This window comes from Lepidochelys kempii, chromosome 1 (genome assembly GCF_965140265.1).
Source record: "Lepidochelys kempii isolate rLepKem1 chromosome 1, rLepKem1.hap2, whole genome shotgun sequence".
NCBI lineage: Eukaryota > Metazoa > Chordata > Testudines > Cheloniidae > Lepidochelys > Lepidochelys kempii.
This window is the reverse complement of record NC_133256.1, coordinates 58410251-58433796: the sequence shown is the minus strand read 5'-3', so window position 1 is coordinate 58433796 and position 23546 is coordinate 58410251. Positions and strand designations below refer to the sequence as shown.

At 39.7% G+C, this 23546-nt stretch overlaps 1 protein-coding gene across 20 annotated transcripts in view; it reads left to right on the top strand.

Annotated features, from left to right (window-relative positions):
* Positions 1-23546, top strand: part of LRCH1 (leucine rich repeats and calponin homology domain containing 1) — a 228107-nt gene that overhangs the window by 102008 nt on the left and 102553 nt on the right. For all 20 annotated transcript variants that reach the window (XR_012158939.1, XR_012158919.1, XR_012158920.1 and 17 more), the window contains exon 2: positions 8681-8825. Coding sequence is in view for 13 of the 20 variants with exons in the window: in XM_073344300.1 (XP_073200401.1) it covers positions 8681-8825 (145 nt within the window). In the remaining 7 variants the exon portion in view is untranslated. The remainder of the gene's footprint in view (positions 1-8680; positions 8826-23546) is intronic.

Below are 23546 nucleotides of genomic sequence, written 5' to 3'. Positions count from 1 at the left end.
TTGTTGCCACAGCCAATGCCTCCCTCCGCACCCAGCCGCCGCCACGTCCCATCTCCAAAGGTGTGCGATTAATGCTTGTTTAAAAAAAAAAAGCATTAATTTGTTTTGAGTTAATCACATAGGTTAACTGCGATTAAGCGACAGGCCCAGCAAAAATATATATTCTTTCTTCTGAAATTTGCTCCATCAATGGTATGGTTTTACATTAACTGTGACAGTGAGGCCAATATTTTCAAAGTTAATTCTTATGTTAACTGTAATATGGGGAGTGACCACAATACAAAACAGTGATCTTTAGGAAGTGTGCATGAACTAGCAGAGTTACTACATAGTCTTATTTATGTGACCCTGTCCAAACTCTTGTTATGACATGTCTAAAATTTACATAGCTAGGTCTGTGGGATGTTCATCTGGTCTAATTATTCTGCAAGCCACCTTCATGTATTTGAGCACAGTACGAACAATACATTACAGTGTTGTCAATCAGTATTTGTACCTTGGTGGGCATACAGGATTACACTAGTGATGGTTACCTTCCAGAGATCAATCCTGGGGCCCAAGAGTTGTCAATGTGCCCTTTTAAAAATAAATAAATTTTTTTTGGGGGGGTCTGTATTAGTAACCTTAGTTTCAACATTACATTTTTTTCTCATATGAAATCAGAAGTATATTTTAAAACTCTTACCACCAAGCCTGCCGGAATGCAGCCCTTTCTATACATCTTATTCTCTTGGTCCTTCGGTATTTGTTATAATAATGTCTATCAAACAAAATGTTTTCTTTAGTTGACTCAAATGGAAGTATTCTTCCCACTTTTTCATGACCATGATGACATCACTGGAAGTGCTATGATTGCTAGTTGCCATTCGTCCTGTAGGACGCTGTGGAAACGTAGTTAACTCCCTGACTCTAAGGGCAGGTCTACACTACAGTAGGGATCGATGCTCTGAGTTTGATCCACTGGCGGTCAATTTAGCGGGTCTAGTAAAGACCCGTGAAATCGACTGCAGATCGCTCTCCAGTCGATCCCTGTACTCTACTCCTGACGAGAAGAGTAAGGTACGTCGACAGGAGATTTTCTCCCACCAACCCCTCGCGATGTAGACCCCGCGATAATTCGACCTAAGGTATGTCGACTCCAGCTACGTTATTCACGTAGCTGGAGTTGCGTAGCATAGGTCAACTTACTGTGGTAGTGTAAACATAGCCTTACAGAGACAGAAAATAGTTGCAGAGACTGAGGCTATGGCTACACCAGAGCTTGCAGCTGCGCAGCTGTAAGCTGTCTAGTGTAGCCACTCTAAGCAGATAGGAGAGAGCTCTTCCATCGACTTAATTAATCCACCCCCAGGGACCGACATAGCGCTGTCCACACTGGCGCTTAGGTTGGCGTAACTTATGTCGCTCAGGGAGGTGGCTTATTCACACCCCTGAGCAACATAAGTTATACCTGCATAAGTGGTAGTGTATACATAGCCTGAGACAAAACATAAAGCCGCATTAGATTACAGCAGCATCAATACTAAGTTTACTTCTACAATTATATTACTTGTTAAATATGCTATCCAAACCTCCTGCCTTTCTGCCATCAATGAAAACTCACAAGCCTGATCTTCAGGTTATATAGCTTGCCTTAAGAGTTACGCCATGCTAATATTTTCCTAAAGAATGTGTAACATTTTTTTGTTGGAGGAGGATAACATTCACTACAGTTTGGAAAGAAAATTTTATATGGGTATAGGATGGAATGAAGCAGCTTCTCCACACAAGACCATCTCCTGGTAATGATTCAAAAAGGGAAAGTTATACTGGTAGTTGATCACTTGCTTTCCTTATCAGGAAAAAGACGAATGGGATATGACAATTCATTACTTAATTGTTGTTGTTCTAACCTGTATAAACTGGTTTTTATTTCCTTCAGTATATCCTATGATTAATATGAAATATTGAGTCACTAATTTGTCTCTTTCGACAAAAAATAATCATATAGCAGCACTTTGATAATCATACAGGAGAAATTTAATGTTAGAATTCTTAATGCAAGATTAACTCTTTTGACATACAGTTTTGTTTTGGCTCACTGTAATGGAAATGAAGTTTACATTGTATATAAATTCTTTAGCAGCTACCTTGAATGCGGTTTTATCTAGTGATGGTTTATTTGTATTGCAGTTACACTCAAAAACCCCAATCAGGGTTAGTATTCCATTGCAAAATTGTGCAAACAAAGGTAGACACAGTCCCTGTCCTGAAGACCATTAATAATATAATTAATAATAATAATAATTTATTATTATTCATTTATTAAATTGTTACAGTAATACATGGTCCAAGAACACATTGTGCTAGACACTGTACAAGTACATCATAAAAAGGCCTCCAAGAATTTACCTTATTTTCTAATCTACATTAGCTATTTTTTTATTGTTGCTTACACATAGCCAAGGAAGTATATTTTAGGTACTATATTAGATTCTTGTCCAGTTTCCAGCTTAGTACAATACTATTTCTCATTCAAGAACAGAATAATTGCAACAAAATTATGCTGACTGTTTCACGATAAAGATTCTATCTAGTGTTTTTCTAGTGTGACTTGCTTATTTTTTTGCATATTGTTACTTTATTTTGGAGATTTAGCAAACTGGCTTTTGGCAGGTGAAAGACTTTTTGAAGCCAGAAGCCATTTGAAAATCTCTTGGCATCAGCTACAATGAATTATTTGTGTACATCAATTAAAAAGCTTAAGAAGCTGCTTCATGATTATTATTTTTCTATTTTAAACCATTTTATATTTATGTACATATAGAAGTGGTGCGCTCAGGTGAAGTCTACATGCATAGGTGCCGGGGGTGCTGCCGTGCCCCCTGGCTTGAAGTGGTTTCCATTATACATAGGGTTTACAGTTTGGTTCAATGGCTCTCAGCACCCCCACTATAAAAATTGTTTCAGCAACCCTGACAGCATCTATGGTCTTGATAACTATTAAATACACTTCTTTACTTTGGCAGCCATTGAATGAACTACAAATCATGGAACAATTTATGTTTATTTTTCATCTTTTGACATCTTGTGCCCTGTAATCCTTGTAATATTCCAGTTGATAGCGCACAGCTGCCTCTTTCTCTCCCTCCCATTAGTGAAAGCTTGGATCCAGTAACTTTCTTTTTATTTTCACCCACCTGGAGACTCATTCTTCTAGCTGCTTTCTGGACTTCCACCAGCTAAGCAGTGGGTCTTCAGATCACTGAGTGAGGGTGTTCTGAGGCAGTGATATTTGGAAACAAGTGGGGCTTGGGAGTTGCAGACAGAGAAGAGGTTTGTGAACTGGTTCCTTATTTCATTTCTTATACAGAAAAGCTATTTTTGGAAATGCTTAGAGTGTTTAAAATGTTAAGGTGTACATTTTAAATCATTTTTTGAAAAAGTTTTCTGAAGAGTTTGTCAACTGTGGCATGAACAAAAAGACAAGTGTGCTATAACATTTTTATTGAAATTTATTTGAGGTGCTATGCAAATTCACTTGAGGCTGAACCACTCATGGGTACTGGAATCCTCTATTTAAGCCAGAATCTTTTATTCCCATCCAAGAAAAACTCTATTAACAGACCACATCATCATGGAAACTACATTTATGGATTACCCAAAGGATATAATAATAAAATAAAAACTGGTAGCACAGTACCACTAAATATAAAAGTAATTAAGCACTTTGCAAGAGTTTCTACACAGCCACAGATTAAAAACCTGTTCATTTGTTTATTGAGGTAGTGTTTAGCTTGTGCATATTATTCCTGTGTTCTTCCCACCATCAGTTTTTAAGAGATGGGATTTTTTAATTTTCACACGGAAAACTTCCAAGGACAGGGAATGGAGGATTTGGTTTATTATTATATCAAACTGGAACGTATATAACAGAGCAGCGCTCCTTAAATATTGCATTGTGGTGTCACAGCGACCAGACACAACTCTAAATTAGTGGACCCCTTAATCTAGTGACAAGACTCTCTGCATCCTGTACGTAGCCACAATTGGGGCTAAAAGGGACTTGTGTTCTGTAGGCAGGAGCTGTGACTGATGAATCAATGGACAATTTTCTTCGTCCACATGCATAAGTTTGCTAAACTACTTCCATGTGACAGTTGCTTTTGCTTGTCTGTCTTGTGACTTGAACCTGGGTTCCAAGTCAAGAGTGCTGTCAGCAGGCCCAGCTGACAGCAGTAATATTTCCATCATTATTTCCTGTCAATGTATGCTCGGTTGAGGTAAACAACAATAAAAACCATGCACCTTAACAATTAAGCAAATGTACAATTACATGATGATGACCACCCAGCAGCATGAAATAATCATGTGCGGATGTGAAACTTATTAGCTAATAAGTCCAAGGAATAAAAAAGTTCGTTTCACCTTTGCAGAAACATATCATCAACCTTCCCCAAAACCCTGCCTAGTTTTGTTTGTAGGCGTGCAACCCAAGAAGACAGAATGTTAGTAATTAAATACAACTGTCAGCTGAGCAGCACTCTTCGTCTCAAGGGAAGGACTTTTAGAATTTGTGCTGACAAGTTGAATTGTAACTGTCAACAGATATTTCCTGAAGAAGGCCTGTAGGTTTAATACACTTATTCTGTGCTTTCTTCTTTTTAGTGTGTTTGTGTATACACTCACATATGTGATTTAGTCCTTTCTTTTGTTTTGTGTTGTGGCCATGGTTCATTTAGGTGACAATAAAAGACATAAAAACACCAAAATGTTGTATGACCTTATCCTTCAGTTGTGATAACAGAAGGATATAACAAATGTTTTCACTTCCTCTTTTGTATACATAATTCACCATATACCTAATTATCCCAAGTACAACAGGAAGGCTTTTGTTTAATTCTGTTGTCAGCTGTGTTAGTATGAAGAGCATTCCTTAGATTAATCCTTGTTCTCAGAAATTTTAACATAGTTAAATCAATATAGAAAATAACATTAATCAAAAGGTTAATTTCACTTTTAAGACAAAGTCTGAAATGTGTGGTAAGAATTTATTAGCATTTACTAGAGTTACAATGTTTAGCTTATGGACTAATGAAAATATATTGAAAGAAGGCAGTTACCCACTACATACTAGCAAGTTAGTTTCATAACCACCTTAGTGAAATCTAGGTTAATTTTCTTTATTGACTGTCATGATTTTTTTTTCAAAAAAATTAGTTACAATTGAACAGCATACATGATTAAATAGCCTCAAATCATCCATTAACTTGTCAACATCCAGGTCTTGCATGTCTAAAACTGATATAAATTAAGTGTGTATGAATTAAAATGAATTCTTAACACAGTGATGCTCAGACCACAGTGGTTCAGGAGCCAAATTAGGGATCAACATTACCCAAAAGAGCCACAGTAGTGTGAATTCATTGTTACATTTATGCTAATACTATTCATATTTAAACAGTATGACGGGAAATATTTAGTTCATATATCTAGATAATTCTCACAGCAGATAAATTAAAAACTTGATAACTTAATTGGTTAATAACACAGTAAAAGCATCCTGATTGGTTGTTAATTAAATCACACATTGTTTTAATATTATGTGCTGCAAAGAGCTGCAGGAGACATGTCAAAGAGCCACTTGCGGCTCATGAGCCACAGTCTGTGTATCACTGTCTTAACATATAATTAAACAGCCAGGATAAAATGGTTGAGTCTAAAAATTTTAATTTACTTAGGTTGTTATAACTTTCTGTGGACTGTCCTCCAAATTTGAAATGTTTGGTTTTCCTACCTGTTGTCATGAAAGATGCTGATGAACAGATAAGGAAACCAGCAAAAGAGGGCTCTTTTGTTATAACTGTTTCACGTGCAAATCTGTGATACAGAGAATAGCGGATGGAGGGGGAGAATTTGTATTCTTACTTCTCTAATAGTTCTTTGCCACTCTTAAAGCAGTTGTATGTTGTCGTCTTACAATACACAAAAGTCTTTTCAAAATAAAAAACAATATTTCTTGCCTGTGAGATGTTTTTTTTTCTTTTCTTGGCACAAGGTGTGGATAATCACATTTCTAAATAGTGACAGAGCCTCAAATGACTTACACAGGCCATCCCAAGCCAGTACAAGTTGCAGTTTTATACCACACCACCATTTGCCCCATTTTCTTTAGAAAGATTATTGTACAAATTTTGTTTTTCTTATTTTATACTTCCGTTGTTCCACTTTCACTGTAGCTGTAAATTTGGTTTGCACTAGTAACCATGAGTTACATGCTCTGATTCTGCGACATGACATTTGAAGAGTAGCTTATTATGCAAGTAATCCCATTGATTTTCATGGTTGCAGAAATAAAGAAGTTATGTAAAGGTTGTCATGACTACATAATGTAGGTAATCTAAATACATTTTAACAAATGCATTATTTGGTAGGTCTAAATTGTGGCAGGAATTTTCATTTTAACATATACTTTCATGGGTAGTTTCCTTATCAATAAGAGAGGTTCTTCTGGCTAAATTATGTCCTCAATGACGCTTGTTGTGCTGATACATTCCGTGTATTAAAATGTTAATAGTATAATATTATGCATATCAGTGATTTAAGGCCTGAATTTGAGACATGTCAAGCTGCAAATTGTGTGAGCCTCTCACAAAGGAGTTTTTGGTCTTGTACCAGCTAGGTAGGCAAGCTGACCATGAACGGCTGCTGAGTTATGACCATTAACTTTTCTATTACATGATATGCTCAGTAATTCATAGTATATATATCCTTGTCTCCCCTGTATTCCATGATTCTGCAGTCACATAATTAGCCATGAAATTTACTCCTTGCTGCAGAATTGTTCATTAGAATGTCAGCTTTAATTAAAATACTATTTCTAGCCCTTATGGTTATGGAGATCATCTTGAACATGTGGAGAGAGTGTAAACTGATGCTATTACATCTCTTTGAAAGTGCAGTGGCTGAACCGCTACATTCATCTTACACAGAGGCTTGAAGACTCCACAATTCTGTGGCTGCAGGATTTGGCTCTTTTCTAAGATCCACAATTCTGTTATTTGGAGCTGGTCTGACCCAGTATGGCCATTCTTAGTTTCAAATTAATTGAAACTGGTGTGATTATGTAGTGTTGTTTTGACAAAATTTGCTGAATTTTGCAGAATTTTTACTTTTTTGGCATAGAATGCCCCCAGGAGTAAAGTGTGCTGAAATTAAACCTAGGAACTGAATTTTCAGGAACCAGAAGAATGGGTTGGATAATCAAGTTTCATCTTCTTTAATTGTGAAGAAATAGCCTTACACAAAAGATGATCAGTATGTACTCTAAAAACGTGTTGACAAAATAATACTCAGTCAGAAGTAAAATCTGGTACTTGGAAGACCTTTGTAGCAACTTGCTTCAGAAATAAGAACTACTTTTCTTGAGGGGTTAAGCACAGTAGCTATTCAGCTGTGTAGGAGGGAGCATATTAGTCATACTGTTAGTACTGAAGCATGAATGCTCTGAAATATGAGCAGCTGCAGTCTTGATGCTGCTACATTTGTGTATCTCATTTTTTGTGAGGTACCAGAATTTGAAGATGTAGTAGAAAAAGTCTATTTGTTCTAGTCAGGATGGTGAAGGTTTATCGCACTGTTCAGTGAAGAGTGATGTCATGTGAAGTGCCACTCCTTTTTGTTTAACTAATGTTGCTGCACACATGCATGCGTGACTCAGTACTTTATGAACTGGGTACCTGTCAAATTTGGACATAATTTTCTGTATTTAAAGACACTGACAGGTTTGATCAGAATAAAGCTACCTTTATTATTACATTTTTTCCCACCAATGTGTTCTTTGCGTGTTCTTAAAACAAGAAACAAAACAAAAAACTACTAACCTAAAATATTTTGTTCTTCAAGTTAACAGCAAAGGAGTTGTATAGGTAATTGGCAATCCAGTTGGACTTCAAATAAATTAACTATAGCATTATTTTTATTAATAATTAGAATTGCAGTAAAACTATAGGTTCCTAGCCAGGATCTGGGTCTCACTATGGTATATGTTGTACACACGCTTAGGAAGACAGTCTTTTCCCAGAAGAGTTTTAACATATTTACCTGTTGTCAGATATGGCCTTTTGCCTGATGGATCAGACAGTCCTTCTGTATACTTACTGTATTGCCTCTTCATTTGTTGTTCTTGAAAAAGTTATACATCAATCCCAGAAAATAAATGATCAAACTAACATTGACTGTGCCTTTAAGTAATATAATATTGGTTACTATTAAGGAATACATTTCTATAACTATTAGAAAGTGGATAGACTTATTGATAACAGCTGCTAATCAGTATCTACACAGCTGGTATTAATCTTTGGATACATTCTGTTGCTATAAAGTGCAAATTTCAGAAGTTATGCTTTCAAATCTAATATGATGGTGGTTTTTCTTAACATCTTGAGTCCAGTGAATAATTATTTTAATTAAATTGAATAACAGGCAATTTAATATTTGATATTTCATATTCAATATGTAACAGACTTCAATTTCAAGCTTCTAGGGGTTATTAATAATTTTGTTCTGAATTATGAAAAATATCGATAGTTCCCTCTTTTATGCCTATGATGGCAATATTTATTTTAATAATGAAATATATCTGTTTAAAGTATATATTTTTGATGTTTCAAAAATGTGCTTTTTCTTTTTCTCTCCTCAGATCTGTCCAAGAATAGATTAACTGATGTTCCTATGGAGCTGTGCCATTTTGTGTCACTGGAAACACTAAATTTATACCACAATTGTATTAAAATTATTCCAGATGCCATAGTGAATTTACAAATGCTGACTTACTTAAATTTGAGGTAAGTTAACTTTACTGTTTTTTCTGTATGTTGTCACTTATGATGGCTCTTTTTCTCTCTATGTTTTCCGTGCATCTCTTCGGAAACATCACCGGCTATGTTGCTCATTTTATTAGCTTCCATAAAGCAGAAGCCAATTGCTAGTAGGATTTTTCTGTCCTCTGTTAATTATGTATATGAATACATCATAGGCTAAAATAAAAATAAACTCTTACAGAAGATATGAAAAAGCATCAATTCTGCTTTGAATGATGGTCCCTGCACATATTCCACATGTGGCTGTGCAGGTGCGCCATGTGCCTGAGTCCAGAAGCGTTTCTTAGCGGTGTCTATTGACCCGCACATATGTTGTGCGTCCACTCATGCTCCCAGCCGAGGATATAATAGATAGTGCAGGTTGATGCCTCTCAAGTTCCCTCTTATCGCCACATAAGAATGGCCATACTGGGTCAGACCAAAGGTCTGTCCAGACCAGTATCCTGTCTGCCAGCAGAGGCCAATGCTAGGTGCTAGCAAAGGGAGTGAACCTAACAGGGTAATGATCAAGTTTGTATTGATGACTACTGGCTGAGTTTTTTAGGTTAGATGAAATTAGACAAAGGTTTCTAACCATCAGAGGAGTGAAGTCTTGGAATAGACTTCCAAAGGAAGCAGTGGGGGCAAAAGACCTATCTGACTTGATAAGTTTATGGAGGAGATGGTATGATGGGATAACATGATTTTGACAATTAATTGATCTTTAACTATTCATGGTAAATAGGCCCAATGGCCTGTGATGGGATGCTAGATGGGGTAGGATCTGAGTTACTACAGAGAATTCTTTCCTGGGTATCTGGCTGGTGAATCTTGCCCACATGCTCAGGGTTTAGCTGATGGCCATATTTGGGGTCAGGAAGGAATTTTCCTCCAGGGCAGATTGGAAGAGGCCCTGGAGGTTTTTCGTCTTCCTCTGTAGCATGGGGCCTGGGTCACTTGCTGGAGGATTCTCTGCTCCTTGAAGTCTTTAAACCACGATTTGAGGACTTCAATAGCTTAGACATAGGTGAGAGGTTTTTCGCAGGAGTGGGTGGGTGAGATTCTGTGGCCTGCCTTGTGCAGGAGGTCAGACTAGATGATCATAATGGTCCCTTCTGACCTTAATATCTATGAATCTGTAAGTGATCTCTCTCCTGCTATCCATCTCTGCCCTCTGACAGACAGAGGCTAGGAACACCATTCCTTACCCATCCTGGCTAATAGCCATTAATGGACTTAATCTCCATGGATTTATCTAGGTCTCTTTTAAACCCTTTTATAGTCCTAGCCTTCACAACCTCCTCAGGGAAGAAGTTCCACAGGTTGACTATGCGCTGTGTGAAGAAGAACTTCCTTTTATTTGTTTTAAGCCTGCTGCCCATTAATTTCATTTGGTGGCCCCTAGTTGTTATGTTATGGGAACAAGTAAATAACTTTTCCTTATTCGCTTTCTCCACACCACTCATGATTTTATATACCTCTATCACATCCCCCCTTTGTCTCCTTTTTCCAAGCTGAAAAGTCCTAGTCTCTTCAATCTCTCCTCATACAGGACCCATTCCAAACCACTAACCATTTTAGTTGCCCTTCTCTGAACCTTTTCTAATGCCAGTATATCTTTTTGGAGATGAGGAGACCACATCTGTATGCAGTATTCAAGATGTGGGCGTACCATGGATTTATATAAGGGCAATAAGATATTCTCCATCTTATTCTCTATCCCCTTCTTTAATGATTCCTAACATCCTGTTCACATTTTTGACTGCTGCTGCACACCGTGTGGACGTCTTCAGAGAACTATTCACAATGACTCCCAGGATTTCTTTCCTGATTAGTTGTAGCTAAATTAGTTGTATGTGTAGTTGTGGTTATTTTTTTCCAATGTGCATTACTTTACATTTATCCACATTAAATTTCATTTGCCATTTTGTTGCCTAATCACTTAGTTTTGTGAAATCTTTTTGAAGTTCTTCACATTCTGCTTTGGTCTTAACTATCTTGAGCAGTTTAGTATTGTCTGCAAACTTTGCCGCCTCACTGTTAACCCACTGTTAACATGGCCTGAGTCAGAACCCCTGTTCCTTTGTGCTCTTAGTTTTCTATGGGAGTAGTGTAGCTTTCATTCAGTGCATATAGTTGTAAATAGGGGTATCTGCGTCAATGAGGAGAAGTCAGTGTTGATGCCTACACAGGAGATCAACTGTACTGGAGTGTAGCTTGACTCTGTCATGCGAAAGCCTTTCTCCCGGAAGACCACTTCACAATGCTGACAGCCCTCCTCAAAGATGTGCATCACAGACCACAGTCCACCGCTGTCTCTCCCTCCTTGGACGTATGGCAGCCTGCACCTACATGACACCACACGCACATCTCCATATGCATTGTTTGCAAACTTAGCTCCTTTCTAACCAAGATCCTATGGGTGCCAGGGTCATCGTTCCCCAGACTGTGCTGGCCTTCCTCAGACGGTAGTCCAATCTTTCCCAGATTATGATTGATATTCCCTTCGCCCCTCCCACACTGCAGGCCACCATCACAGTGGATGCCTCCCTCACAGGGTGGGGAGCCAACTTACACCAACACACAGGTCAGGGTGTGTGGTCACCACAGGAAGCCAGGATGTACATAAATGTGCTGGAACTGTGGGCAGACTGGTTAGCGTTCCAGGCCTTCCTCCCACTTGTTTAGGCCCTCCATGTCCAAATGTTCTCCGACAACATTGTGGCAGTGGAATACATCAACAAGCAGGGCGGTGCCAGGTCTCCTTCCTTCTGCTAGTTGGTCCAGCTTTGGAACTGGTGCATCAAGAACAATGTGATGCTTCAAGCCACACATCTACCTGGAAGCCAGAATTCCATAGCCAACATGTTCAGCAGGACACTCTATCTCAATCACAAGTGGGAGCAACACGATGCCATGTTCCAGTACTTCTTTGCAAAGTGAGGCACTCCCCTGTGGGACCTCTTTGCCACTCCCAAGAATTGAAAGCTGCCCTGCTATTGTTCTGGGGAGCAACAGAGGACAGCTCTCAGGGAGACACTCTCCCCCTCCATGGCTTTCCCTTCCTATGACAGGTGCTACGCAAGGTTCGACAGGACAGAGCCATTGTCATACTTGTATCCCCATTCTGGCCCCATCAGTTCTGGTTCACAGACCTCCTCACTCTCCACCTGCACACCACTTTGCCTCTGCACACTCCCTGATTTACTCACACAAGAGTGCGGGAATATTCGTCATCCCCATCTGGGCTCTCTTCACCTCACATCTTGATTTTTGGATGGGTGTCAAAGATAGATTCCCCATGTGACAGATCCTTACCCAAAGCAGGAGAGACTCCACCAGAGCCTGCTACCAACCTAAATGGAAATGCTTCACAATATGGGCCCGCTACCCCCATCATTCACTAAACATGGTGTCTATTCCAGTCGTCCTCGATGACTATCTAGCCCTCAGTTCCATACGAGTGCACCTGGCAGCATTTAGTGCCTTTCTTGCTCCTGTGGACGCACCTTGGTCTTTATGCACCCCACCACTATTCTCCTCATGAAGCGTTTACTTAACACCTTTCCACCAGTACTCAAGCCCATACCCCCATTGGACCTTAATCTCGTTCTCTCCATCCTCAGGAAGCCATGCTTTGAATCGCTGGCAACATGCTCCCTCTGCCACCTCTCAATGAAAGTGACATTCTTGGTAGCCATTACCTCAGCCAGATGGGTCAGTAAACTAGCAGCCATGATGGTGGACCCCACCTACCTGATATTCCACAGGGACAAAGTGTCCTTATGGTTCCAATCCAAATTCCTCCTAAAAGTGGTGTCAGAATTTCACTTAAATCAGAGCATCCATCTGCTGGTTTTCCGCTTCAAACCACATGCTTCCCCCACTGACAGAGCTTTTCACTCCTTTGACATCTGCCATGCATCGGCGTTCTACCTACGCAGGACTCAACCCTTTTGCGCATCACCAAAGCTATTTGTGGCCATTGCCGAGCGGTCAAAGGGTCAAGCCCTTTCACACCAATGCATCTCCAAATGAGTGTCGGGGTGCATCTGCAAAAGCTACAACCAATCCAACACGCTCCCATCTGATAGTGTCACAGCATGCTCTACACCAGCACAAGCCGCCACATCAGCCTCACTAGTGGAGGTGTCCTGGCAAGATATCTACTGTTCTGCAATGTGGCGCACTGTCCACACTTTCACAACGCACTGCGCCATCATGCAAGCGGAAGCTATAGATGCCACCGTAGGCAAAGCTGTACTGCAGACTGCACTCCACTGGCATCCTTGCGCCTACCTCCATGCTGATCTCTGCTTGTGAGTCACCCATATGTGGAATACACCTAGGGACCATCACTCAAAGAAGAGGAGGCGGTTACTTACCTGGACCTGGAGGTTCTTTGAGATGTGTGGTCCTTATCTTTATTCCACTACCCGCCTTCCATCCCCTCTGCTTCGGACTGGATTCCACAACAGTAAGAACAAGACTGGAGAAATGTCGACCCACGCTACCTATTAGCCTCTCGGCTAGGAGCATGAGGGGATGCACTATGCACATGTTGGTCAATGGACACTGCTAAGAAACACTTCTGGATTCATGTGCATTGCACATATGCGCACCCATGTGTGGAATACAAACAGGGACCACACATCTCAAAGAATCTCCAGTTACAGGTAAGTAATCTTCTCTTTTCTACCTGGTATTGTCTAATCAAATCTTGATAGCTAATTATAGCAACAATCCATTGATCTTTTCTCCTAAGTTTTATTATGACAGTAATAAACTTCGCATGGCTCACATTGCTGATTTTGTAGTCACAAAAATTTATATATGGCAAATGCACTCTTTTAATTTAAACTTAGCATTAAATGTCTTATTGGCACCTACAGCATATATCGTCTCCCTTAGAAAACAACTGCATTAAATACTGTGAAGTTCACCATTTTCAGAAAAGTGTGAAGTTCTGTGCATTCATGTCTAAAACACTACAGTTTGGAAAAAGTACCTACAATACTTGTGTAATTATCCTGCATTTATGCAAATGCTTTGTGGATATACCAGATATTTAGCTTTTGAAAAGACTTTAATCAGAATAATTGATACCAAATTTATTCTGGTTCTACAGTATTAAAAATAGAAAGCATTCTGAAATAATGCTAAATAAATAATGTATTAATACTTATCACTTTATGTATTCAGAGTGAGTTAGAGATATAAATCCTCACAATACTCCTGAGTGGTAAAATAGGGCCAAATAAGGTATTTGGGAAAAGTATGTAAGTGTAATTGTTTTAAAGTTAACTAGACTGTTGGATAATGAAAATGGCTTGAGAAAAACCACTTGTCCTGTAGGAGTAAGCATTTTGCTCTTTTAAGTCACTGAAACCTTTCTAAGAGGAAAAGTAGGAAGAAAGGAGCAGAAGGGTATTGGAGAAAAGAAGTAGAGTGGCCTGAAGTCATTTCTTGTAGACAGATGTTAGCAGTGAAACAGATTGGCACAGGTGCTGCTTCTCTTCTCTTCTGTTAAAGGAGGGAGGGAGGAGCAGAGAATTTGGAGCCCTTGCCTTTTCCCCCAGAGGTGAGAATGAACAGAGTGGCCCACATGGAGAAAAAATATTGATTAAAATGGGGGTGAAGGGTATGTTAGAAGTTATCTTTATTTGGAGACAAGGTGAGGGTAGATTTGTTGCTGAGGAGGTAAAGATATAACACTCTCCTATAGTTATATTAAATAGGTGTGACTTTGCAGTGTGTGAGGTCTTACGGGGCTTGGTGGTGTGAGAGTTTTTCACCAAGGCTGCCAGACTTAGTCTTCAGGCTTGCAAGTATTAAGGACCGTTTTCAAGCTCTGGTCATATTCTTACTGAACAGTAGTTTTGGTGGCTGTCAGGGCTCTTAGTTTGAGCAGTTATCAAGAACATGAGTAATGTGTTTTTAAAATACTGTCGCTCCTGTTAGAAATGGTCACCTGTAGTTTGTAATGGTGCTACAGTTAGTTATAGTTTTAGATATATCCATAATTGTTTATTTGTATTACATTTGTATTTATTTGTAGCAGCTAGAATCCCAAGTCATGGACCAGGGCCCCATTGTGCTAGTCAATGTACATTACAAACACAGAACAAAAAGACAGTGCCTGCCTCCAAAGGCCTACAATCTAAGTATAAGACAAGGGGCAAGAGATAGATGTACACAGATGGGCGAGTACCAGAAATCAGTGAGACAGTATTGGTCAGCATGATAGGTAGCAGTCTCAAGAAATATAAAGTTTACATAATAAATTTTGTAATTGCATCTAGTAATTATAGTGAGATCACATAGCATTGATAGTGCAATTTGTGTGATTTGTACATGTTGCCACAAATTCAGGACAGCAGTTACAGAACCAAACAGTAGTGTTCAAATTGTTATTTAATGACCCAACAAGCAGAGTGGCAGTGAATTATGTAACTATAAACAAAAATAAAATGCATCAAATTTCTTATTAGGCAATGTAAAATTCCCCTCAGTTTAATTGCCTTTTGAAGCCAGTTCCTCTATCATTTGGGTATAGTCTGCCTCCTTATTAGCCAGACTCATTAAAATTCTGTAGGAGAGAGAGAAAAAACATTTCCTGCCAGGATCAATATGTTTGTGACAGTCAAAAGCAATATGATTTTCAGACCATATTTCTCTTTCTAGCTTTAATAGTTATAAGTATCTTCTGGTGCCAATGGAGAAGAGGACTGTACTCTGCATAGAATGTCCAGGAGGCTAGACTTAGATTTTGGATGTCTGTTGTCAAATTTTGTTTCATTTCAAGATTTTCACATTGCACAAATACTCCAAATTTTTATTCATATACTGTTCTTGGGATGCAACATCCCACATCTCTCTGAATGGGTGACCTCTGAATTTTGTCAGAGTTAAAAATTATCCACTGCTATAGGTTTACTTCCTGATTTCATTTTTTTCTGTAGCAGATCCACTGAACAGTGTGATTTTACTTTAAATGCTAGATTTTCTTTACTCTCGAGTGGTAAAATTAGTATCTTAAAATGTTGGATCCATCTACTGAGCATGAGAGTAAGTTAGTATGCTGTTTTTTTGCTCCAAAAGCATGCAAATCCAGTTCTATTTTACTGGTTGAAAAAACTATTGGGCTGAAAGAAAGTACATTATTGTGTTCTCTGAGAGAGTGATCAAAAGGCATATATGTATTATATGTAAAATCCTACAGATATCGGGCAGTGTCTGCTTCCTTATTCATTGATGTCATGTGTTGTAACCACTTGGGACCAAAAAAAACCTGAGGTGAAGATGATTGTTTGTGTTACGTAAATAGTGCAACACTGTGGCAGAAGGAAGGGAAGATCTTGTTGGGTTATCAGTATTGCCAACCTGAAGAGATCAAAAATCAGAAGTTAGATCCTCCAAAATCATGAGATTTCCCCCCCCACCCCCAAACTGAGATTTTTTTTTAAAAGAAAGATGATACTGTTTTTGGGTCTCTCTTGATTTTTGATTTTTTAACTCTCCCTACCTATCCCCTGTGTGTGTGTGTGTGAGAAAGAGGGAGAGAGATGATGCATTGCCCACTCTCCCAAATTTATTGAATATGGTGACTTTGGCTCCTGCTGCAGGTCTCTCAACCTCATAACTGTCTGTCCTTTGCCCTCCAATTAATTCTGTCCCCCTTGGCCTCCAAATCAATCCTGTCCCCTCAGTTTCCACATCTGCCTGTCACACCAATTCTGTCTGTCTCCCAACCTACCTGTCAGTTTTGTCCCTTTCCCCCATGTCCACCTCTGCTGCTACAGCTCTTGGGGTGTTCTTCAATCCCCTTTCAGGCAGGGGGTGGGTATTGCAGCCAAGGAAAAAGAGGAAAGGGATGAGGAGCTGTTTCCATTGTGAAGGGAGGAGGAGTGAGGGGCACTCTGCTCTCTCCTCACCTGTGAGAACAGCAAGCTTAGATGGAAGAGACGCTTCTGCTTCCTTCAGGGCTAAACTTTGCAAGGGGGCCAGAGAGTTTTGTGTCATCGTGAGACGAGCTCCAGCTCCCTCTGAAATTCTGTCACTCGGAAAATAATCGTGAGAGTTGGCAATACTGGGTTACACAGTTTCAGAAAAGCAACCCAGAATCGAAACTTTAAAAGGAATGTTTTAAAAATTATATAATTTTTATTGTGGATTCAGAAGAAATTCCTGAAAATGTTACCTTTCAGATTTGAAATTCAGGAGTAGACTGATTCGGTCACAGACCAGGGTACTATTCTAAAAACATAATATCTCAGCTTCTGGTTCCACATAGTCAGGCCTGATGGCTGGAGCTGAGGTTGAAGCTAGGTGTAGTGTCAGGATTGGGACAAGGGAAGTGCTGAAACCGGTGTCCAGGCAGAGGCTGTTAGTCAGAACCGAGGTCAGAGTCAATAGGCAAGCCAACCTGGTATTGAATCCGGAATCCAGATGTTGGCCAATGCCAGTTGGGAGTGAGTCCAAGTGTCAGAGGAACAGGAGGTGGGTGCGGGACTGGAGTGGCTCAATAATTGGGCAGGAGCAAGGTCAGAATAGGCCATGAACAAGGATAAAATAGCTAATATTCAGTTCTGTGTTGGTGAAATACCAGAGCCTAGGGGTCATCTGTCCCAGGTTCTGCTTAGGAATAGGCTGCTTCCACATGCCTGAGGGCTGAGTCACTACAGGCTTTGTTGGAGGAATAAGTCATTGCAGAGTTAAAAAGAGAACTAGATATATTCATGGAGGCTAATAGCCCTTAATAGACTTAGCCAGGATGGGTAAGGAATGGTGTCCCTGGCCTCTGTCAGAGGGTGGAGATGGATGGCAGGAGGGAGATCACTTGATCATTACCTGTTAGGATCACTCCCTGGCATTGGCCCCTGTTGACAGACAGGATACTGGGCTGGATGGGCCTTTGGTCTGACCCAGTGTGGCCATTCTTATGTTCTTATGCTGCATGCCTGAGTGATGACTCTGTGTGTCTCTGTTGAAGGAGTGAGTCATGGCAGCTGAGTGGGCAGCCCTGGTCTGGCTGCGGGTTTGCCTTGTATAAGATACTGCAGATATGCATATATAATTTAAATAATGTGGGTTACAAGATCATATTATTTTGGGAACCACTAGAAAAAATGACTATAAATCATTGGAAGTCTTGAATTCTCAATTTTTCAGTAGAGTAGAGCCCTCGTTAGTTTACAAAATATCATGCTTTGAATTGCTACTGGGTTCTCAAATGTGGTCTATAATGGCTTGTATTTTTGCCTAATACCCTGCGCCAATTTGCTGTTGCAACTCATTGATTCAGATAGCACAGAATTCCCCAAGATTAACTATCAGTCTGCAGGACACTTTCCAGCGGATCCCAGTATGGCCCATAAACAAGATGTACTTGATATTCTTTCTTGTCTGCAAGGTCCAGAGATCCATCAATGACCTCTCATTCTGAAAATAGCTACAGAAGCAGAACTAGACCTTTAAGTCAGTGATTGGGGAAGTCATGACATGACTGAAGAACCCACCAGGTTCTTGTTCTGTCTCCATAGTGGCGGGAAGGTTTATTGGAATTCCTGATGGAGAGCAAAAGTGTTCTTTAAAAAAAGATTTTGGCCATAAATTTGTTTCTGTGGCCGTGTTTCTGATCCTCCCCTGCATACGGATTTAAGGGTCCAGTTCCTCTTTACTGTTGAGACACCATTACAGGGGTCCCTGCCAGTGTGCCGGGAACAGGTCAAAAAGAAGGGTGAAGCATGAATGTATGCTGTCTGTTGCACCCCACTTGTGGAGTGCCTGAATTGGAGATCTCTGTGTATTCTGCAACCAGGAGTCCTGTATACCTCAGCAGATCCAGGTCGGGCAGGGACCTTCATGGAGTTGGTCTCCTGAGCTTGGATCAGCAAATCCAGACCATCAGGAAATTGGGTCAGTAGAACCACTCCTGCTCCCTAAAAGGTGGGTGGGGAGGAAGGGGAAAGGTTTATACTCCATTTTTCCCTCTGATTAAGAAGAAATCATGAGGTGGCAGTGCTGTGCTGGACCTGAAGCATCTCCAGTTCCTGAGAGAGCCCAGATTCAAGATAGAAACACTACCACCAGGGTGAACTTCAATCAGCAAGGGGAAATTAAATTATTACTTACTTGAGAGATGTGTACCTTCACATCCCTAGAATTTCACTGCAGATTTCTCTATTTTACCTTTTGGATCCCAGCACTTCGGATACATTTTGTTGCCATTTAGCCTTGCCATCTCCTCTTCCCCAAAGTATTTACAAAGTTACCCATTGTCCTGGTAGCTGCCCTCAGGCAGGAAGTGGGGTGGGGATTCAACTCTGTCCATTCCTTGGTGTTCTGATAAGGGCTCTGTCCAAAGACAAATTGGTACAAAGCACTTCAAGGGTAATCGGGAACCTAGAGGACCAAAGTTTCATTCTAAATTGGAAAAAAGAGCAAATTAGACCCCACACTGCAGATAGCTCACCTAGGGTTGGAAATTGACACACATTCCCACAGATTGATTGATTGTTTCTCAAGAGACAGAAAAAATGGCAGATGGCCAGCAGCCTCTGAAATATCCCAGAGGCTACTGGCCATCTGCCACTCCCTGATGTAATTATTGGGGATGGTCATGTCATATGTAGACACAGCAATGAGCCCGAGTGCATCTGAGACCTCTTTAGTCATTGCTGCTATCCCGATCTCCTACACCAGTTCATCCTACCAGGAGAATCCAATTTCTTCAGAGTCTAAAAACCTCTTTTAAGGTGATGGCTCAACACTCATAATTTCAAGAAGTGATTTCCTTTACCTGAGTTGGACAAGAATAGTGCTTACCACTGATACCCAACTCAGAGGATGGGGAGCTCACATGAAGATGAATTTAGTACCAGGCACTTGACGGAGCAAGAGTAAAAGCAGTCTGTTGTTTTACTGTAGTACTTAGAAGCCCCAGCCATGGACCAGGAGCCCACTGTGCTAGGCACTGTAAAAACTAAACTATGGTTAGATCTCAGAGCAATTCACTATAGACTCAGGAGCCTCTCTTCATGGGTAAACAATGCCCACATCCTAATCATGATTGACAACACCAATGCAGTGTTCTACATCAACAAACAGGGTGGTATAAGGTCACCAACCCTAAAAAAGGAAGCCTACCTTCTGATGTTCTGTGCAAAGGGAAACTCTCATCTCTTTTTGCTCTACATATTCAAGGCAGAAAAAAAACATTATGGCAAACTGGCTGGGCAGGGAACAGCTAGATCACGTGAAGTGGAGTCTTCATCTAGAAGTGTTTTAGTTACTAATGGTTAAATTTGGGGTCCTGCTGGTAGACCTGTTTGCATCACACTTGAAGTGCAACATCCCACCTCCTTTTCCTCCTGAAAGGGTGAGCCAAGAGTAATAGGCACATGCTTTCTTCCATTTGACCCAAGAAAGAAGCTCTGGCATATATTGTATGTTCAGAGAGCCCACTTGATCTTTATCTGTCACATACAGGTTTTTCACAAGTGTAATGTTCTATTCCTTTTCTACCATCCGTCATTTAAAGGAAAGAACCTCAAAATCTTCCATTTCAGGGTGGTTGAGATGGTACATACATGAGGCATGCAAGTCAAAGAGCCTCTCCCTCAACCGGCCTCAAAGCCCACTTACTAAGAGCAGCAGGAGCCTCCAGATCTGCAGGGTAGACACCTGGTTATTCAAACCTTTTCAGCATTTTACTAGGAAGAAGCTGGCTTTGATAGCAGGTTGCTTGCAGAATTAGAGAAGGAACGTAAAACCTTGTGTATAGTTCTGCTAGATTGAATCTTCCTTGAGGCAAACTGCTATAAAAATCCCATTGGTCAATAGGTTTGTGGACCTTGTATATGAAAGAAAAGAGGAACATTTATTTATTCCTTTCTCTGAGTTAAAGTCCACAGATCTGACCCTCCCTTGTTTGAAGCATTTATTTGACCAGTAGGATAAAAATTCCTGCTAGGTTCATTCAAATTTTGGTCAATAAAGTTATTCTGTGCAATAGGAATTCATTGTTTATTGCTATAGAGTGTATTTATTAACAAGTTTTAGTCCACATGGGGGATTATCCTTTTCTAAGGAAGCTGTGTTAGCTGGTATGTTAGCCCTCCCTTTTCAGTGACTGACAGGTCTGATTGTGCCTATGTAGCTGCATGCAGGCTGAAAGGCGGTTGGACCCTATAACTCAGAGAAAGAAAATATTTGTTTAATCAAAATAAATTTTCCTGTTCCATATACTGGCTCCACTGATGGAACAGAGCCTCTTCTGTTTGGTGTGTCTATGCACCCTTCCTTGTTTCTGCACTTTCAGCAATAATGAGGGTATATTTTACCATCCATAATTTAATGGTGCTGTGAAAGTAAACTCTGCTTCCCATTCTGACTTTCCTATTATATATCCTATTCTACCAACCTCTTGCTCTACTCACTGTTATTAAATAATTGAGGGCAAATTCTCTAAGGTCATTTTGTAGTCACAGGAACCTGGCAAATTAAGTTTAAAATTTTAATTACACAATTTGACCCTTATACTTTTTTCCCCCGTGTTGCTGAGTAGTTTTCTTGTCCTTGAGCTGTACGATTACTGGAACTGAAATTTGGCCCTGTTGTCCCAACTCCAGATATATTTTATCATATATATTTTCTATTTGTTCTTTATTTTAATTAATCACTCTCACCATTAATGAGTGCTCTGAAATATTAAATTTTAGGCAGTCCTTACTGGACATGAATATCATATATTCAACTCCAGTTTGAAGAGGGAATTGAGGATATTTTATAGGAAGAAATTAATTATGGTTCCTAAGTATCATTTCAACGTGCTAATAAAGAGAGTGAGGAGATGGAGAACTGACAGAAATAAGATTGTTGTTGCCATTGTTGCCATGGTGATGTTATACATGTGCTCTACATTTATTATTAGGTATTTGTGCTTTCAGCCTCTCAATGATTTAGTGTAAAGCAAATGAATTTGTTTATTTGTATTCTGGGTAGCTATTATGGGAAAATAGTCTTTGGTTGGAACAGTGCAAATATAGTACAGATGTACGTAGTCAAAACTGCATTATACTCTCCTCCCAATAGATTTTCTTCAGGGCAGTGATATGCCTTTGCTATATTCTTCTTGTCTTTATTCTTAGCCTTTCCAAAACTGCTTTTTTTTTTTTTGGTCTGCTTTTTTATTTTGTGTTGCTGGTGTATGGTAATTTTGTTGGATCTGTGTTCATTTGAAATCAAGCTTAGAAATCTCAGCCAAAGTTGCTTTCTGTATACCTTTCAGTTTAAGATGTGGCTCTGGATATAAAAAAATTATAGTCATTCTTTCAGAACACTGACACTCTGGAGACGGTTGGATTTAGGCATCATAATTTCATGAGAATAATTGTCTTCTGCTTTAAAGCATAGGATTAGATTCTGATTATGGCTACTACGGACTTTCTGTGTGATCTTGAGCATCCCACTTAACATCTATGTCTGTTTCCTGACCTGTACAAAGGGGATAAAAGTATTTACCTATCTTCACACGGTTTTTTGAAACTAAAATATTTGTAAAGTATCTTGAAATTTTTGGATACAAGACTTTGTAGAAATATAAATAATGATTTTAATATACAGCTTTTGGAGCAGATGTCAAGATTGGATAAAAGAAGCTGTGGAGACAAATGTGAGAGATCCATGTGGGAATTTGGGACATTTAATGCAATTATAAATGAAATCTGTCTTGGGTTCTCAAAATACAGTCATGCATAAATTGTTCATTCTTTAGAGGCTTGAACAGTGACATATATTGAGAGGGTGACTAAAATAGCTTTTAAGAGGGTGTGAATGTAAATTAAAGTTAATGGTAGTTGGTACAGGATTTTAACCTGTAAAGAAAAGAAAGCCAGGTGTTTTGAATATGAAAAATCTTCAGCTTCTTGGAAAACCAAAAGTTGAGAAGCAAACAACTCTGTAGATTTTTGTGGCATACCTCGTAGGAACTTTACCCGAGAAAAAACTCTAAACCGCAATGTAAATTAGCATTTTTACTTAGTGCTAACTAAGAGTCATGTCTCCTTCTCCTGTCACTCCCAACTTCCAAACTTCCCCCAACATCTCTAAAATAGCTGAGGAGGGACGGGAATTGAATCTGCCCAGGTGTCCCTGTCTAAATATGATTCCTTTTTATTCTCTGTGCCAATCCACCACCCCTGCGCTATCTACCAGCAGGACAATTATTTTACGATGAAGAAGGAAATGTGTTCCCTCTAAGAGCTTTGTTATTTCCTAAATTAACTTTTTGTAAATTTATTTCTAATGATCTTTCTCAGTGAATTTCTCAAGTTTCCATGTGATATATTTCAGAGTAGCAGCCGTGTTAGTCTGTATCTGCAAAAAGAAAAGGAGTACTTGTGGCACCTTAAAGACTAACCAGTTTATTTGAACATAAGCTTTTGTGAGCTACAGCTCACTTCATCGGACGCATCCGATGAAGTGAGCTGTAGCTCACGAAAGCTTATGCTCAAATAAATTGGTTAGTCTCTAAGGTGCCACAAGTACTCCTTTTCTTCATGTGATATAGAAATCAGTGAAATGGGGAACAGTGAGCAGCCTTACTCTAGTCTAGTCACAACTTGTTTTCCAGCACCAGATTCATTATATTGCTGTCCTCTTCCCTAGCCTCTTTTCATCGGCCATTTGTTAGTACTGACCAGC